Here is a 19,388-nt window from a genome sequence, read left to right as displayed (position 1 = left end):
ACAGTGAGAGAGAGTCAGTGAAGGAATAAGTCAGAGTGAGTGAGAATGAGTGACACTAAGGACCAGTATTTGTCAGAATGAATATGAGTGAGCAAGGGAGAATGACAGTGAGTGTAACAGAGTGTTATTGTGTGTGATAATGAGTCACAGTAATACTGAGTAATTCAGAATGAGTGGGACTGAGTGAGACAGAGTGGACCAGAGTAGAATGAGTGAGACTGTGTGAATTAGTGAGACCAAGTAAGACTGAGTGAGTCAGAGTGAGACGGTAAACTTAGTGCAAGAAAGTGTGAGAGAACCCTTCAAGAAAAAGCTCTTTGGAATTCGAGCCAAGGATTACAGCCCACCACTTTTAAAGGTTACCAGCTGCCAGTGGGAATCATGAGTGCGAGCTGAAACGTCAAGCGAGGGAGCGAAAGCAATCAATGTTGTCAAACACAGTTTTCTGCATCCACTATCATTTTATAGGCTCCTGCCCTCTCTGTCCGGGAGGTCAACTGCCGCTCCTCTGGTGGCTGGGGCAGCATATTTCAGACCCTACCCTGGAAGCTGTTGCCCACCATGACTCTAGCCTCCTCAGCCCAGGTCTCCATGTCCTCTATGAAGTATGTTTCCCAATTCTCATGTGTGGTGTCTTACTTCGAAACCTAACCCTCATGCTTAGAGGTATATAACTTAAGAGCTAGTGTTTTCTGTTGAACAGCAAAGGAATACATATTACACATAACATAGGCAGCAGTACTCTATCTTCGATTATGAACCTAGTGGAAAGGGTGGGATGATGGCAGGGAAGTAGAAGTGTGCTCTCCAGCCTACAACTAAGTCTTGTCCCCTGTATCAACCAAGACAGACTTTAGGGACTCCAAGAGATTCTGTTGCGGTTTACTGTACATGCTCTTTTGAATGCAGGGCTACTACTAATCCAGCATGGGTAATACAAACAATTACTATTCCATGAGGAAACCATGGCCGTTGTCTTGGCTCCGTCATTGTAGGAACACAAAAGAAGATAATCTCTTTTATTATTCATGTCTGTAAGGTCTGGGTAGCCTCTGCACTCCACCCCTGCACATCCATGCTGGAACAGTTGCACCCTGGTAAAAATCCATCCCCATTGTGGAAGCCGCCTCCAAGGTCCTGATGTACCAACACACTGATATTCGCAGGCCTCGAAAAATCATAACATTGTAACTAATGCTGCAGGTTGAGTAACCTGAATAATCTACTCGACCCAACTGTAATGTACTTGACCCGTAAATGGGTCTCAAATTGTGTGATACGAAGCAAATATTTTATTTTAAAGAGTTGCCTTTTCCTTCATTCTCACATATAAGTGCACCTTTCAAATATCTGAGTTCAGTATTTCTGCTGAGAAAAAAACTCTTTTGTTTGATAAAACAGACTAAACGTTTGCTCCGTGTATGATAAGAATCTAGCCCACATATAGGATATACGCATGATCTGTGACTTGTATTAGTTTACTAATAGTATTGGCATCAGGAAAGAAGTATTTCCAAGTTTATGCTTAACCACTCACTTTTAATAAATATATTGCTAAAACATAATGTGGTAGAACACTGTCATTTACAGACAGTAAATTTCCAAGAAATGTCCACAAACCTTCTTACTGACTTACATCTTTACTGATAAAACTAGTAGCGTATTAGTAATCTGTGAAAACTGGGTTTCAGTAAACATATTTATCATTTGCACATCACCAAGTAAAGTGTTATTTGTTTTCACACTATTAAATATTTTTGTCATCACTCTGAAGAACAAAAAATTGTCTTTCACAGCTACTGACAAAGTTTGAAATGTTTGTACAGTTGACTTAGTTATTTAAATGTTGTGAGTTAGAAAAACCCACACTGCCTTTCATTTCACACTTTTTACAGCAAGTCAGACAGGACACCTTACCAAATCCTGGAACTCTGCAGTCAGAATGAAAAAAAGACAAACGGACTTTTGACCTCTGTTTCTGAACACAGAGCAAATGTAACAAGGACAAGATTTAAGGGGTCTTTTTCACTTTGACTGAACAGATCACCTGTTCTTAGTCAACTTGCCAGAAAGGGTGAGTATGTCTTAAAAAATAGCTGACCTGATACAAAATGATTCTTAGTGAGTGTTCAAGTAGATTTTTCGAGGCCTGGGTATGTGGTAGCTTTATGGAAAAGCTGATAGACATCATGGGTTGCCTTCTTTAAAATCAGGAGAGATGTAAGTGGTAGAGTAGTTCGGTGCAAGATCAACTCAAAATATATCTCGAAAGCAGAAGGGGTGCTATTTGCAAAGAGCTGTTCTGCAAAGTGCAATGTCTGTGTATGTGGAAAAATTAGGATAATGTATGCCCATTGCTAACGTTTTTAACTGCACTTGTCTTGGGAACATGAAAATGTATGTGGTACAAGATGGATAGAAAGTGGAGTGAGGAACATCAATCTATTTAAAATTAAAAAATGTGTGTAAGAAAGGAATGGCATGTATGAGGTCATTGTTTTCACTGGAGAAAATAAAGATGAAACAAAAAGCAATGTAGACATGTTACATTTCTAATCACGGTTCGTAAATTAAAAAATCCAGCAATTATGTTGTGTTGCAAAAATAACTGTAAAGAACGAGTTAAATACTTCGGCAAGACTCGTTCTGGCACAGATTCCTCACTTTGTGAATATTCACGTTAGACCGGATTTGGGGTTTTCAAAGGAAGCGCTATGGTGCGCCCACAGGTGGTGCCATCTGCCTCTTCAGCAACCCCGTACTGCCTCCAAAAGTGTTGGCGCAGACCCATATATAACGGCAACTCCTGCATGATACAATACATTTATCTTGAGCTTTTTCCACACCCTCATACATGGCTCAACTGTGACTAGAAATGTGAGTGTGCTAGTACTTGGAACTTTTTTTTAACTCTTTGATGCCCACTCCACATAATGGGGGGAAAGGATGGTGGGCAGGAATCTGTGGTAAGGTAAAGTTTCAACCAGAAAGAACATTACCAAATGTAAGTAAATTGTTCTTCTGCTGCATGCTTGTAACCACAGATTCCTCATCGTTGTACTAAATACCAAAGCAGTACCTCTCAAAAGGTGTAAAGTCTAAGGAATGGACAACCTCCAGGGAGTTCTGCAGGACTGAGCAGACAAAAACTCCCTGTGGACTTGATTGTCAAAACATTAATAACTGGTGAAGGTTGTGCAGCCGCCATCAGCCTGGCAGACCACCACCTACCATCACTATTGCGGCTTCCTTGGCAATTGTAGAATGAGCCCGTAGGCTCTCAGGGGTTTCCATCTTGGCCAGGGCAAAGCATGTTTTTGTGCACAGGGCAATTCATCTGGACAGGGTTCACTTCCCCCTTTTTGCCCCGGCAAAGTCCATAAAAAGTTGGTCCCCCACTTGGTACCGTCTAATGCACTCAGTATAGAAGCTGAGAGCTCTTTTATTTCACCCAGTTATGCTTCACCTTCTCCTTAGAGGGATGTGGCGAAGAGAAGACCTAACAGCCAGAATATATAGATTTGGTAGATGGTGCATGGCCAAAAGAATAACATGCACAATGTCAGCAAGTAAATCAAAACTGCTCAGTTGCTGCTATTCAGTTTCCACGCATGGAAGTGTAGGTTTTGGGTACTCTGATGTTGGACCCTGCACTGTTGTTGTGACAGGAGGTCCTCCCGAAGAAGTAGACTTATTACACTCTCCTGACCCAGTCGGGAGCAATCAGGATGACCTGTTCTTGGTCTGTTTTGCTCTTCTTCAGAACATAACTGGAGAGGCAAGGATGGGAAGGTGTACAGAAGACCGGTAATTCACTGTAGGCTGCTCTCTCCTAAGGAACTACATGACGGAACTCCAGTGTGCAATAATCATGACACTGGTTTCTCTGCAATTGGGAAAATATGTAACAAATGAGTGCCTCATCAGGCAAAGATGCATTGTACTACCTTCGGATGGAGATATCATTCATGGTTCAGCAACTGGTTTTTCCTGAGCTTGTCTGCCCTAGCATCCAATAAACCCACTAAATTGATTAACCTTAGTAAAGAAAATGAATTAATGAAGGCTCATCCATTCCCAGAGACACAGTGCTTACTGGCATAAGGATCCAGGACCCCAACACTACCCTGTTTGTTGCAGTACCACATGGCAGTTGTGTTGAGCATTAAGACCTGAACCAGCTTAGTGGTTGAAGGCCTTTATAGCTAACCAGATGGCACAGAGCTCCAGAAGACTCATAGGTAGTTTCTGCTTATCGGGTGACCCAATCCTTCTGATACTCATGTCTCACAAATGAACACCCCATTCCGGAGACTATGGGGGTCATTCCAACCCTGGCGGTCGGTGTTAAACCTGCGGCTAAACCGCCAACAGGCTGGCGGTAAAAAATATGGAATTCCGACCCTGGCGGAAACCGCCAACAGAGACCGCCACTTCAACACACCGCCCGCCACGGCGGGACAAACAAACAGCGCGGCGGTCACCGCCAACAGACAGGCGAGAGTCAATGTACCGCCCACCCCATCACAACCTACCAATCCGCCACCTTTTCCGGGGCGCTAGCCCCGCCGATAAAAACATGGCGGAAACAGCCATTTCGAACGGAAAACGCTCACCTCCATACACCCCACGAGGAATCTGGACAGCATGGAACCCAAACTCCACATCCTCCCAGCGATTGTCTACCTGCTCCTCTACCAGAAGCACGAACGCCGGAGCAGAAGACAACACTGAGTACTGCACCTACGACACAGGGGAGGGAAAAAATTACGTGGACACACATACGCGACACACCCACCCCCACCCTCACCCACTACAACACACACATCAATGCATAGCAACACACCACAGTTACCCCCCCCAAACTCCCCGGAAGAATGCAAAGACAAAAGGAAATGATTCTAAACATTGGAATATATTGCATCACTGGCTTAAAAATATAGCACACATCAAAAACCTTTATATACATAAATTTTAAAGTCCGATCATTTTAGCAGGCATTGTCCGTGGACCACTGGGCCCAAATCACATGGGCAAAGCCCACACAGGATACCTGACTCCAACGGAGAGAACACTGCAGGGGCATCAGATAGCAAAACTACAGGCACCTCAGGGGGAAGGGAAGGGGGGGCACCTCAGCCAGATGAGTCCACAACGCCAGATCCACGATGGGCCTCCATGGCCACTGTTCCATCCTGGGGAGTGCAAAGCCACAGTCTCTCAAGTCTCTACAGTGGGTGGGTTGCCCACTGTTACATCCTGGGGAGTGCAAAGCCACAGTCTCTCAAGTCTATACAGTGGGTGATTTGCCCACTGTTCGATCCTGGGGAGTGCAAAGCCACAGTCTCACAAGTGGATAACAGTCTCCACTGGCTCTGGAGGGGGACTGGTGCCCAGAGTGCTTCGTGCAGCCCTGCCCGACACAGAGGCGGGCCTGCCCCTTCCGCCAATGGGCCAGCGGTGCTTGAGACGGCGGTGCCCTGTTCAGCGGTGCTTGAGATGGCGGTGCCCAGTTCAGCGGTGCTTGAGACGGCGGTGCCCAGTTCAGCGGTGCTTGAGACGGCGGTGCCCAGTTCAGCAGTGCTTGAGATGAAGGGCCCTGTTCAGTGGTGCTTGAGACGGCGGTGCCCAGTTCAGCGGTGCTTGAGACGGCGGTGCCCTGTTCAGCGGTGCCCTGTTCAGCGGTGCTTGAGATGAAGGGCCCTGTTCAGCGGTGCTTGAGACGGCGATGCCCAGTTCAGCGGGGCTTGAGACGGCGGTGCCCAGTTCAGCGGTGCTTGAGACGGCGGTGCCCAGTTCAGCAGTGCTTGAGATGAAGGGCCCTGTTCAGCGGTGCTTGAGACAGCGGTGCCCAGTTCAGCGGTGCTTGAGACGGCGGTGCCCTGTTCAGCGGTGCTTGAGATGAAGGGCCCTGTTCAGCGGTGCTTGAGACGGCGGTGCCCAGTTCAGCGGTGCTTGAGACGGCGGTGCCCTGTTCAGCGGTGCTTGAGACGGCGGTGCCCTGTTCAGCGGTGCTTGAGACGGCGGTGCCCTGTTCAGCGGTGCTTGAGACGGCGGTGCCCTGTTCAGCGGTGCTTGAGATGAAGGGCCCAGTTCAGCGGTGCTTGAGACGGCGGTGCCCTGTTCAGCGGTGCTTGAGATGAAGGGCCCTGTTCAGCGGTGCTTGAGACGGCGGTGCCCTGTTCAGCGGTGCTTGAGATGAAGGGCCCAGTTCAGCAGTGCTTGAGAAGAAGGGCCCTGTTCAGCGGTGCTTGAGACGGCGGTGCCCAGTTCAGCGGTGCTTGAGACGGCGGTGCCCTGTTCAGCGGTGCTTGAGATTAAGGGCCCTGTTCAGCGGTGCTTGAGACGGCGGTGCACAGTTCAGCGGTGCTTGAGATGAAGGGCCCTGTTCAGCGGTGCATCGGATGAGTGTCCAGCTCAGCGGATCCGGCCATGGCATGGAGGTCATTCGCCACCTGACCTGTGGCTGGCGGTGCCTTCCTGCCCATCTGTCGTGTGGCTGGCGGGGCCCTCCTGGGCTGCAGTACTGGGCCTGTGGGTGTCCTCCTGCCCACCTGGGATGGGGCAGGCGGGCCCTCCTGTTCAGCTGGGCTGCTGGCGGACTTGTCGGGCGTGCTGCCCTTCCCAGCCTTCCCTGTTCGCCTGTGGCCCTTCCCCACCTTTGGCGGTGTGCCAGGTGGCACCACACTTCCTGCCGGAGCCATGGTCGGGATTTTGGTCCCTGGTGTCTTTGGCCTCTCGCGCCGGCCACTGACAATCTTCGGATGTTTTACCGGGGTGGGCTGGCCGTGCCTTGGCTCCTTCCTGAACTGGCTGCCCTTGAGGGTGGGGGACTCCACAGTCCATGGCACACTGTCATTCCAGGTCCCGCTTTTGTGGTGGCTGAGGTGCTGACTGGAGTCCTATGAGATGGACGGGGTGGGGGAGTTGTAGGAAAGAGGTCAAGTTTGGAAAGGAAAACCAATTTAGGAACAGAGGGACGGGTAGGTGTAGTGGGTATGGGAGTGGAGGAAGAGGTTGTGGTTGTAGGAGTCTTCAGTCTGGTGTCTTTGGGTGCAGGTGCTTGGGCTAGAGGCTGTCGTGAGGTGGATGGCTGTTGGGTGGGTGGCTGCCTGCGTTTGTGTAGCTTGGAAGAGGGGGTCACAGACACAGTGGGAGAGGACACAGGGGACGTGTAAATGGTCGTGGGGGTGGTGACTGCACGTGTGCGGGGGGTTCTGGTGGGTGTGCTGGTGATGGACATAGTGGCTGAAGATGTTGTGCATGCAGGTGTGAGTGGAGACGTGACGAGGAGGGAGACGAGGAGGAGGGGGACACAGTGGAGGCAGTGGGTGTTGGTATGTCTGTATGTGGATGTTGCTTGTGTGAATGCTTGTGTGATGTGTGGTGCTTATGTCTGGATGAGCTTCCCTTGGGTGTTGAGGTGTGTGCAGGCTGGTCTGATGGTGTGTCTGGGATAGGCAGAGGTACAGGTGATAGGGTATGGGTGGAGGAAGTTGGAGGGGGGAGGCTAGAGACAGGGACAATTGCTGCCATCAGTGCTGAGGCCAGAGTGTTGAACGATCGCTGATGGGCAGCCTGACCCGAATGAATGCCCTCCAGGTATGCATTACTCTGGTGCACCTCCCATTCTACACCCTGGATGGCATTCAAAAGGGTAGACTGCCCAACAATGAGCATCCTCAGGAGGTCAATGACCTCCTCACTGAGGGCAGCAGGGGTGACAGGGGCAGGGCCTGAGGTGCCTGGGGCGAAGGAGATGCCCACCTTCCTGGGTGAGCGGGCACGGGGCAAATGCTGAGGGGCTGCTGGGAGGGCGGTGCCGGTACGCTGGGTGGCGGCTGTACCTGTTGTTGCGGGGGGCACGGATGTTGCCGCCACCACAGGGGAGCTCCCTTCAGAGGACGAGTCCATGTCACTAATGTCTGCACGAGTCCCCGCTGTGGAGCTCCCCTCGCCCTCCGTCCCACTGGTGTACTCGGAATCCGTTGCATGGCCCTCCAGGGCCATGTGGGATGCAGCTCCCTCGTGCTCCGATGCCACTTCTCCTCCGCCTGATGATGCTAATGCACACATGAACAGGAAGACCACAAAAAAAGGGGGGGGGGGAAATAAAGACATGTTGAGTGCATGCATTGGCGACACAGTTGGCGGAGAGGACAGACACAGAAGCCCCCTGCACTACGCCGCGCACTTGGGGTCCACTACTCAATCCGTGTGACATGGCCTACAAGCCTATGGACGACAACTGCACACATAGATGACACTGGGCCATGGATAACTGTACTTGGCACCCTACAGAGGTGGGGAGTGGGGGCACAGGGCCATGCCTTACGGAGGGGCCTAGCCTACAGAAATCGCCCTGGCCTAGGGATACCCACAGCCCTCCTCCCCCACCCAGACACCTCCACTGCGCGCATAGTCAGCAGAATGAGGTTGTACTCACCCCCTTGTGTCTGCTGTGATGTCCTCACGCGCCCATCCAAATCGGGGTAGGCCACCGCCAGGATCCGGGACATCAGGTGGGTCAAAGTACGACTGGCACCCCTCCCACGTTGGGAGGTCATCCCCAGCTGAGCCTCCGCCGTCTTCCTGCTCCAGCGTCGGATGTCCTCCCATCTCTTCCGGCAGTGGGTGCCCCGTCTGTGGTGGACCCCCAGGGCCCGGACGTCCTTGGCGATGGCACGCCAAATGGCTATCTTCTGGTGGGCGCTGACCTATGTGAAATGTACAGGGGGAGAAAAAGAGTCATCACCTTCTGCACCCTCAATGTGAGTGGCCCCCAGGTCCCTGTTGTTGTTGGGGTGGTGGGTTAACCTGGGTGCCCTGTAGTGGTGGACACACCGCTGATTGATGTGTCCTGGGGACTGAGGTATGGGCCCGCTAGGTGGGTGCTGTGCTGGTGTTCCCAGAGGGGGGAAGGTCTGCTATGGGCTCTGGCTGCCTGAGGAGAACCGACTGTCCCGAGGTCCCCGATGGGCCGGGCTGGTCATCTAGATCCAGGTCGACAGAGGTGCTGTCCTCACTGTGGGCCTCTTCTGGGGGTGGAGTGGACATTTGTGGACCCTCCTGCGCGGTGACGTGGCGTTCGGGTCCTGCAGGGGTATAAAAGTATGGTTATTGCATTTGTGTGTGCCATAGCGTGTAATGGGTGGGTGCCCTTGTACCCCAGTGCTAGCATTCCCGTGTGGGGGCTTTTGTGACGGTGATTTGGTGGGGGATGGGTATGTGCAGTGGGCATGCTTTGCTGATGGGTGTCCATGCTTTGTGGTCGCATGCAGGGCTTGGTGTTGGGATGGGTGGGCTGTGATGTGGAGACATTTGCAAGGAGCAGGATGTGATGGGGGTGAGGGTGGGGGTATGAGTTGGCATGCTGGTGGGGTGGGGGGGGATGAAGTAGTGAAGATGAGATTTATCAGAGTCCATTCCTCCGCCTACTCCTGCGAGGCCCTCAGGATGCAGGATCGTCAAGACTTGCTCCTCCCATGTTGTAAATTCTGGGGGAGGAGGTGGGGGTCCGCCGCCAGTCCGCTGCACCGCGATGTTGTGCCTGGATACCAACGGATGTCGTCCCTATTTCTTGGGTGCTGTCCCACAGCGTTGACCCTATCGACTATTCTGCTCCATAGCTCCATCTTCCTGGCAATGGTGGTGTGCTGCACCTGTGTCCCGAAGAGCTGTGGCTCTACCCGTACAATTTCCTCCACCATGACCCTGAGTTCATCCTCGGAGAACCTGGGGTGTCTTTGCGGTGCCATGGGGTGGTGTGGGTGATGTGTGGGGTGGATTGTGTGGTGATGTGTATTGGTGTGTTGTGTGAAGTGCGTGGAAATATTGCTGGGTGAAAGTTAAATGCGCGTCTGGGTGCTCAGTTCTCTTTTTCTCAGTGCGTGGTCCCGATTCTGTAGAAGTGGGTGTTTGTGGGTGATGTGGGTGTGTGTTTTATATTGTGTTGGGTGTGTGGGAGTGGTGTGTGTATGTGTATCAGGTGTGTGTATTTGTAATTGTCCAATGTGGATGTGTTTTGTAAATGTGTGTGTATTTTGAGCGCGGCGGTGTGTACCGCCAATGGAATACCGTGGTTGAAAGACCGCCGCGTGGATTCGTGTGTCGTGATAGTGTGGGCGTATTTCTGTTGGCGTGACGGTGGAGGTTTGGTCATCGCCAGTTTCTCGCTGGCCTTTGGTGTGGCGGACTTTTGTGGATGTCTGTATTTTGGCGGTTTGCCTGTTGTGGGTCAGAATGACCGTGGCGGTTTACCGCGGCCGCGGCGGTATGTTGGCGGTCTTCTGACAGCGGTAAGCGGCTTTTACCGCCAAGGTTGGAATGACCCCCTATATATCCTTCACTACTGTGAGCTCTGGCTGGAGGGAGAGTGATCTGCTGCAAGTCAGGTTGGTGTCCAAGAGCTACCACAAAAAGAACTGGGCAGATTCTGTCGAGATACAGATGTTGCTTGAAAGACAACCCCAATGATGTGTCCACTAAAGATGGAGGTTCCACTGCCAGGCTTGTATGTGGCAATGGGCACTTGAGACCAACAACATGCACAAGAGCCTCACAGCTGTCTGTGCTGAAACCCAGAGATAAGTCTGAAACATCGGTGTCATATCCTGAATATCCTGGCCTGTCTGCCGGGGTGAAAAGGCCTTGAACGCCAGTGACCTGAACAGGATCTTCTGTTTAGGTTGCAAGTGGGACTTTGGCTCAGTGATGGAGAACCCCAGATATGAGAGAGGGGTGACCATTGTTTGCAGGTGACAGCAACAAGCCTTTCTTCAAAAGTCAATTGTCCCAGTTTGGAAATACATGTTTCTGATGGATACAACTACCTGTGGATTCCTCCCCTGCTGAATACTCCCATGGCGCCAGCATTTGACGGAAATCTTCTTACTAGTCTCTGCACGTCGACGAGGACGTCACTCTAGCCCACGCGACACCGTCTGACGTCATACAGGCAATAAGAAGTCCTCGCCGACGTGCCGATGACAGTTCCCTTTTTTCCGTGCATTCGAAACGGTTATCTTCGAGGGAGTTACTGTTACCTTCGTGGTTACAGTGTATTGTCTGCTGCGTAGTCTTCTCTGCGGTAACAATGTCTCAGAGGAAGTCGGGTTTCAAGCCCTGTCGAGAGTGTGGGGGCAAGATGTCAGTTACAGATCCTCACTCCGACTGTCTATGGTGTTTGAGCTCCGACCACGACGTCTCGACTTGCGATTCATGTCAACACATGAATCCGAAGGCCCTCAAAGAGCGCGAGGCCAAGTTATTCATGGCAAAGTCAAAGAAGAAGGAGAAACATCATAAGAAGTCTTCTTCGCCAAGGTCTCACCGGCGTCATCGAGACTCCCGGCGCCGTAGAGACTCACGACGTCACTCCAGCAAGGAGTCTCGTTCGAGGTCACCTTCGGCTCGGCGTCGGAGGACTTGGGAGGTCAGCCCCACGGTCACGCCGCATCCATCGACGCCGTTGCCCTCTCCGGCGTCACCGACTTCACCTGGTCAGGCGTCAGTGATTGAGGTGGTGCAGCCTCTTGTGTTTTCTCCGGCGTCGCAGACGTCGAGGCCGGCGTCGGGGTCGCCCTCGATCCAGGCACCCCAGTATCCGGCTTTTCCCACTCCTGGAGCCGATAGTACCGCGTTTCTTAATGCGATGTATACCATCTTTCAGCAGATGGCTCCAGGAGCTGCTCCAGTTGGTCCTTCGGGGCCCTTGGCCTTTTCGTTGGGTGATCCTGCGCCTCTTCGGCCGGCACCCTTTATGCCCTTTCTCCCTTTTGGGAATGTGGGCTCGGCGCCGGTGCCGGCGTCGGTGGCCGCTCCGGTGGCTTCGGATGTTTCGGCCCCGGAGGTTGCCCCTCCGTCGAAGTCAGGATTTTGCCCTGTGACTCCGGTTGGTCCATCGGCTCCAAGACCTCGTCCTCCGGCTCCTGCCTCGGCACCGAAGCTGCCTGTGGCGCCGGACGCGGCGTCAGATGCTTCTGGAGATCGGCGCCGTTCTTCGACGTCGGCGGAGGCCATGTCGACTCCGCGTATCGAGGAGAGACTTCATTCGAGGAGGCGTGCTCTCCGTCTTTTAGAAGAGCAAGAGTACCAGCGAGTCCTAGAGGAGGGAGAGATTGAGGACTCTGGAGACGGACTGCATGGTCTGGATACAGCCAGTGGGCTGGACACTTCCCCTGAGTGGGACCTTTCATCTCCAGGGGAATATACGGAGGAGGCTGCTTCCTTTCATGCTGTGGTGAGGAAGGCAGCGAGCTTTTTGGACCTGCCTTTGCCGGTGGCAGAGGCAAAGCAGAATTTGCTGACAGAGGTATTGCATCCGGCCTCTGCTGCAGCTGAGCCTCTCTTGCCATTTAATGAGGCTTTGCTGGATCCGGTGTTGGAGGTGTGGAAGAAGCCGGTGTCTTCCTCGGCCGTTCATAGGGCTGTGGCCAGGAGGTATCGAGCTGCACCATCTGACCCTGGCTTTCTCTCTAGACACCCTACGCCGGAGAGCTTGGTGGTGCAAGCCTCCTGTTCCTCAAAGTCAGCGCCTGGTTCCTTCCCGACGGTGCCTGGAGACAGAGACTCCAAGAAACTGGATGCGCAGTCCAAGAAAATATTTTCGTCATGCAGTTTGGCGTTGAAGGCCACCAATGCCACGTGCATTCTGGGGAGGTACATCCATGCGCTGATGGATGATATTTCGTCTTCATTCACGGAGCTTCCCCAGGGTCTTTTGGATGTGGTCTCGGACGCCCAGGCTGCCGCGACCCAGATTATCCAGTCTGGGCTGGACACGACCGACTCAGTGGCCAGGGCGATGGGCACGGCTGTGGTGGCAAGAAGACAGGCCTGGCTCCGAAACTCAGGGTTCTCTGCGGATGTGCAGTCGACCCTGCTGGACCTCCCGTTTGATGGGGACAGACTGTTTGGAGCCAAGGCAGATTCAGCCTTGGAACGATTTAAGGAGAGCAGAGCCACAGCCAAATCGTTAGGACTGCAAGCTCCTTCTTCCTCTGCCTCTTCTAGAATTTTCAGGAGGTTTCGGGGATTTGGGCGTGGCTCTTATTCCTCTTCCTTTCGGGGGAGGTTCCAGCAACCCGCCTCTTCCCTCCCCTATAGGTCATTTAGAGGGAGGGGGAGGGGTGGGGTCCGTACCAGAGGAGCCTCTCAACAGCACTCTGCCTCTTCCTCGTCCTCTGGAGGGGTGCAGCAGGGGAAGCAGCCTTAGGCTTCCACCGTTTCCCACTCACTCCTCTCCTGTAGGGGGAAGATTACAGCGTTTTCTCCACAAGTGGAAGTCTATCACAACGGACACTTGGGTTCTCGGCATTGTGGGAAAAGGCTACGCCCTTCCCTTTCGGGAGTTCCCGCCCCTCATCCCGCCCCGCCCATCTTATTGTTCAGAAGAACACCTCCTGTTGCTAGAACAGGAGGTTCAAGTCCTCCTTTCAAAGGGCGCGGTAGAGTTGGTCCCAGAGCAGGAAAAGGGTCGAGGTTGTTACTCAAGATACTTCCTGATTCCCAAAAAGGATGGTCAGTTGAGACCAATCCTGGATCTGAGGATCTTGAATTGGTTCCTCAAACAGGAAAAGTTCAAGATGCTGACCCTAGCACAGGTGCTTTTGGCGTTGAACAAGGAAGATTGGATGGTGTCTGTCGACTTGCAGGATGCTTACTTTCATATCCCGATACTCAAGTCGCACAGGAAGTATCTCCGGTTTGTGGTAGGGTCGCAGCACTATCAGTTTGCGGTCCTCCCGTTTGGTCTTACTTCAGCACCTCGAGTCTTCACAAAGGTGATGTCAGTGGTTGCGGCGGAGCTCAGAAGGAAGGGGATAGCAGTATTCCCTTACTTGGACGACTGGTTGATCAAAGCCAAGTCCCCGGAGCTTGTGTCGCATCATCTGCAGTCAACAACCCAGTTGTTGTTCGACCTGGGCTTTTCGGTGAACGTGCCCAAATCTCACCTGGAGCCCTCTCAGCGCCTCCTGTTCATAGGGGCAGTACTGGATACAACATTGAGTCGAGCCTTTCCTCCGCCTCAGCGGATTCAAGATATTCAGGAATTGGTTCCAATGTTTCGAAATGGAGCGGTAGTTCCAGTCCTCAAGGTCCTTCGTCTGCTCGGTCTGTTCGCCTCCTGCATTCTGTTGGTCACGCATGCTCGCTGGCACATGAGGGCTCTTCAGTGGTGCCTCCGAAGGCAGTGGTCTCAACACAAGGGAGATTTAGAAGGTACTGTCAAGATCTCCAGAGATGCTGCTGTGGAATTGAAGTGGTGGATTGCGGGCAACAATCTTTCACAGGGGAAGCCGTTCGCGCAGTCGCCACCAGTGGCCACGGTAATAACGGATGCCTCCACCCTAGGATGGGGAGCTCATCTGGGGGATCTGGAGATCAAAGGGCTTTGGTCTCCAGAGGAACAGGTGTTTCATATCAATCTGTTGGAGTTACGGGCTGTACGTTTGGCTCTCAAGGCCTTCCTCCCATCCCTTCGTGGTCAGTCGGTACAGGTCCTGACGGACAATACTACCACGATGTGGTACATAAACAAACAGGGAGGAGTAGGGTCGTACCTTCTCTGCAGAGAAGCTCTTCGGCTATGGTCCTGGGCAAAGGACCATCAGATTTGCTTGGTGGCAAATCATCTGGCCGGGGTCTTGAATGTACGTGCGGACAGTCTCAGTCGCCAATTCTCGGCAGACCACGAGTGGCGTCTCCATCCAGATCAAGTCTGTTTAATCTTCCAGATGTGGGGGTTTCCTCGGATAGATCTGTTTGCCACTCGGGAGAACGCGCATTGCCCGTTATTCTGCAGCCTCCAGTATCCGATGCAGGGAGCGTTGGGGGACGCGTTTCAGATAACCTGGTGCGACCAGTTGCTTTACGCGTTTCCCCCCATACCCTTGATTCCTCGAGTGTTGAGGAAAATTCGCTAAGACCGGGCCCAAGTCATCTTAATAGCTCCGGATTGGCCAAGGAGGGTATGGTACTCCGACCTTCTCCAACTCTCACTGTGCCCTCCGCTCCGTCTCCCTCTCAGGGCAGACCTCCTCTCGCAGTCGCAGGGGCAGGTTTTACACCCCAACCTCCAGAGTCTGCACCTACATGCTTGGAGATTGAACAGGGCAACCTGAGTTCCTTCTCTCTCCCGCCTGATGTAGTGGATGTTATCTTAGCGGCCAGGCGACACTCCACTAAATCTATCTACGCTAATAGGTGGTCTAAATTTGTTATGTGGTGTGGAGAGAGACAGATTGATCCCTTACATGCTCATCTGTCACATGTTTTGTCTTTTGCACTGTCTCTAGCGCAGAAAGGTTGTGCAGTAGCTACCATTAAGGGTTATTTGTCGGCCTTGTCAGCCTTCATTTGTCTTCCAGACCAACCATCGTTATTTAAATCCCCTATTGTTCTCAGATTCTTGAAAGGTCTTCTGAATCAATATCCTCCAAAACCATTCGTTATGCCTCAATGGGATTTGTCCTTGGTCCTGACTTTCCTTATGGGGTCCCCTTTTGAGCCTATGCATTCTTGCCCCTTAAGGTATTTGGTTATTAAAACAGTATTCCTGGTAGCTATAACATCTGCAAGGAGAGTGTGTGAGTTGCAGGCCTTATCGGTTAAACCCCCTTATATAACGTTTTATGGGGATAAGGTGGTGTTGAGGACCAAGGCTGCTTTCCTTCCGAAGGTTGTTTCACCCTTCCATTTGGCTCAGACAATCACTTTGTCCACGTTTTATCCTCCGCCTCATCCTTCAAAGGAGGAAGAAAGACTACATCGCCTGGACCCAAAAAGGGCGTTGAGCTTCTATATCGACAGAATGAAGGATATCAGGCTGGAGGATCAGCTATTTGTCGGATACGTGGGCAAGAGGAGAGGAAAGGCAGTCCACAAGAAGAACACTCTCCAGGTGGGTTGTTCTTTGCATTAAAATCTGTTACTCTTTGGCAAAGAAGGATCCGCCTGAGGGCATTAGAGCTCACTCCACCAGAGCTAAGTCGGCCTCTTCGGCCTTGGCCAGGGGTGTTCCTGTGGTCGACATCTGCAAGGCCGCAACTTGGTCGTCCCTTCACACTTTTGTGAAACATTACTGTTTGGACTCTGAGGTCAGAAGGGACGGTCATTTTGCACGGTCAGTGCTGCAGGATTTCTTGGTTTGACCATTTAGGCACCCACCGCCGGGCGTGGTACTGCTTTGGGACTCTATTCATCAGGTGAGGAATCCACAGGTAGTTGTATCCATCAGAAGAACGAGTTACTTACCTTCGGTAACGACTTTTCTGGTGGATACATTAGCTACCTGTGGATTCCTCACGGTCCCACCCGCCTCCCCGTTCCCTTTTTGGTCTCTCCAAGCAATCCTTGAGTGTGCTCCTTTTGGTCTTCAAAGTTGCAATACATTTTGCATGTATGATATTTGTATATATGTGTATATTTATATATAAATCTATATATATATTGGGTATATACATGATTCGTATGTATAAATATATTTATTTGTTTAAAAAAAAAAAAAAAAAAGAAAAAAAAAAGGTTATATTAAATCTACACCTATTTTATTCCCATGTTGTGTGATTTACAATATTAAGAGATGTTGCTTTGCTCTTTCATTGCATTGGGTTATTATTATTCTCATGCACGTAAAAAATGTTGGTACTGTCATCGGCACGTCGGCGAGGACTTCTTATTGCCTGTATGACGTCAGACGGCGTCGCGTGGGCTAGAGTGACGTCCTCGTCGACGTGCAGAGACTAGTAAGAAGATTTCCGTCAAATGCTGGCGCCATGGGAGTATTCATCAGGTGAGGAATCCACAGGTAGCTAATGTATCCACCAGAAAAGTCGTTACCGAAGGTAAGTAACTCGTTCATCTGCACAAATGGACCGTGACTATCACCATCATCTTTGTAAATGCTCATGTAACTGAGGTGAGTCCGGAGGGTAGAACAGTAAACTGGTAATGCTCCGACCCCCATCGTGAACTGAAGGAACATCTGTGGGACTACTTGATGGCCACTTGAAAGTAAGGGCCTTGCAAGTTCAAGGGCACCATCCAGTCCCCTGGATCCAGGGCTTCAAGGGTGTCTGCATCTTGAACTTGTCCTACCTCATGGTCAAAGATCTAGAATTAGCCTCAGATCACTCTATTTTTCTGGGCACCAAAAAATAGCTGGAGTAGCACCCCATACCTCTCTCGTCTGGACTCTTCTTTATGGCCCTTATGGCCAGTAATGACTGGACTTTTACGCAAGAACAGAAGCATACTTTGCTGAAGCCTGAACAGAAACAGATGGAACGTGAGGGGGGAGTGAAAGGCCTTGAAAGGGACTTGAATGACAGCCCTTTAATCAAGGGACGAACCAGAACCAGCTTTGGAACAGAGTTGGAGTCTGACAATGGCAGTAGAGTCAGGCCATTGGAGCGTTGAGTGTGCGATTTCTTTCTAGTGCAGGGTGGTGGGACGGGGACAACTCCCAATTGGAGATATTGTGCATGTGTTGGAACTTGTTCCGCAACTTGTTCTTTGACTTAACCTTGGACAGCAACTTCACCCAGGACCTCGAGCAGACCCAGGACGTGGAGAAGTAGAAGGTCCACTGTTTAGAGCATGACCTATCTTGCTTTTTGTGTTCAGCAACTTTAGTTTTACCTCTCACTCCTTACTCATAACAGAGATTATCAGTAGGGTTTGCACCCAGTGGTGTTCGGGGGGACATTTCCCTAGCACGCTGTCTTGCAATTATGGTGTTGGTGAAAAGAACAAAGTTGGGAGCAAGAGCTCCAGATCCGTGTCGAAGGACACGGAAAAGAAGAAACCGCTGTTATCGTGTAGGGGTAGTTCATATATACACCTCTTGCCGTCACTTCCAGAAGAGATACGATGTCTCCACACAGTTAGACAGCACCACCTGCCAGAGTGCAGGAGAGAGTGTTTTGGCAGAAAAAAATCAGATCCAGTCAGGTGCCTGTGGATATTGACAAGGTGAGGAATAAGTGGTTAGAAGTATCTATCAGAATCATTTTATTGTTTAGTTACAGATATTACCTTGTGTATTTTCCGCAGTGCAATGCTTATGTATGTATGAGCAGCTGATATAAAAATGACAATATTTGTGAATTGGTTTAAAGTTAAATGTATTCATTTGCATGTGAGTGTATTTCGTCGTGTTCTAGGAATCTTTGTGATGAGACCCTAAAAATGTAACATGAGCTCCCTTTAATTTTACCTTCTATGGTCCTGAACCAATGTTGCAGTTTGGAAAACATGGTTTCACAATACAATGAGGGATTCACCAGTGGTTTCAGATAGTTCACCCCATAGAAAAACTAAGGCCTTCATAATGAACATGGCGGTCTGGACTGCCATGCCGGCGGGGGCGGTAATTGCCGCCAACAGCATGGTGGTCCAGACCACCATATTACTAACGTGGCTGAACCACCACGGATGAAACGCCGCCACCGTCAGGCTCCCGCCACCAGGCAGCCTGGCAGTGTTTCAGATCCAACAAGCAGCGCTGCCCTCCCGATAATGAGTCATATTCCACCAGCCTAGTGGAATGAGTGACTCGGGCCCCCATGCGCAGCCCCATCGCACATTTCACTGCCCGAATTACGGGCAGTGAAATGCTCGACAGGTGCTGCTGCACCTGCCGCCCTGCCACATTGCCGCCGGCTCCATTTGGAGCCGGCGTCCATGTTCAGGCCCTGTTTCCAGCTGGGCCGGCAGGCAGAAACACTATTTCGGCCCGCTGGCCCAGCTGGATGTTCTTTATGTGGTCAGCAGGGGGTTCTTCGCGCTGGTGGTCTTCTGTCGACCGTCAGCGCAGATCTCGGCGGGGAAACCCACCGAGATCGTAATGACCCCCATAATATTGTAAATGTAAACCTTTTAACACCAATCCTTAACATTATTATTCGATGTCTGAAGTGCTCTAAATCTCTCTTGCCTCTGATGGCATAGGCAAGATGACATTTTTCTGCTGATGTTTTCCGTAAACAGTTCTCTTTTTCTATCTAATAAGTAAGAGGAAGTTGGCTTACATGCTTACCACCAGAATCTGCTGTAATCTACTCGTAATAGTAAAACACAGCCTTTCTTTTTCTTCTTGATTTCAGAAATGACAGCCACAGGAACAGGAGAGGGCTTTGGAGCAGTAACGTGGTGGGGCTTCTCGCCAGCTCTTGATCTTCAGATGAAATGTAAGTGATATATCTTTGCTCCTAGTTTGAGATCTCTTTTCCTTTTATAAGACTGCCACTATTCATCTCTACTTGACTACTTTCATACTGTGGATCTAGGCATGAATAACACACGTGCAGTGTTATCAAAGCTGCTCCTCCACTCCGTCCACAGTGCAGCATGTATACAACATGCATTATTTAGGCACTGAATAC

General features: G+C 51.1%; 1 protein-coding gene across 3 annotated transcripts in view; it reads left to right on the top strand.

Annotated features, from left to right (window-relative positions):
- Positions 1-19,388, top strand: part of DNAAF3 (dynein axonemal assembly factor 3) — a 165,376-nt gene that overhangs the window by 18,983 nt on the left and 127,005 nt on the right. For 2 of the 3 annotated variants that reach the window (XM_069200750.1, XM_069200752.1), the window contains exon 2: positions 19,110-19,193. In XM_069200750.1, coding sequence (XP_069056851.1) covers positions 19,112-19,193 — 82 coding nt within the window. In that variant the 5' untranslated portion in view covers positions 19,110-19,111. Of the gene's footprint in view, positions 1-1,895; positions 2,075-19,109; positions 19,194-19,388 lie in introns of all 3 variants that reach the window. The other variant, XM_069200751.1, reaches the window with a different exon arrangement.

Source organism: Pleurodeles waltl, chromosome 7, assembly GCF_031143425.1.
Source record: "Pleurodeles waltl isolate 20211129_DDA chromosome 7, aPleWal1.hap1.20221129, whole genome shotgun sequence".
NCBI classification, from domain to species: domain Eukaryota; kingdom Metazoa; phylum Chordata; class Amphibia; order Caudata; family Salamandridae; genus Pleurodeles; species Pleurodeles waltl.
The sequence above is the reverse complement of the archived record's forward strand: the minus strand, read 5'-3'. Positions and strand labels throughout refer to the sequence as shown.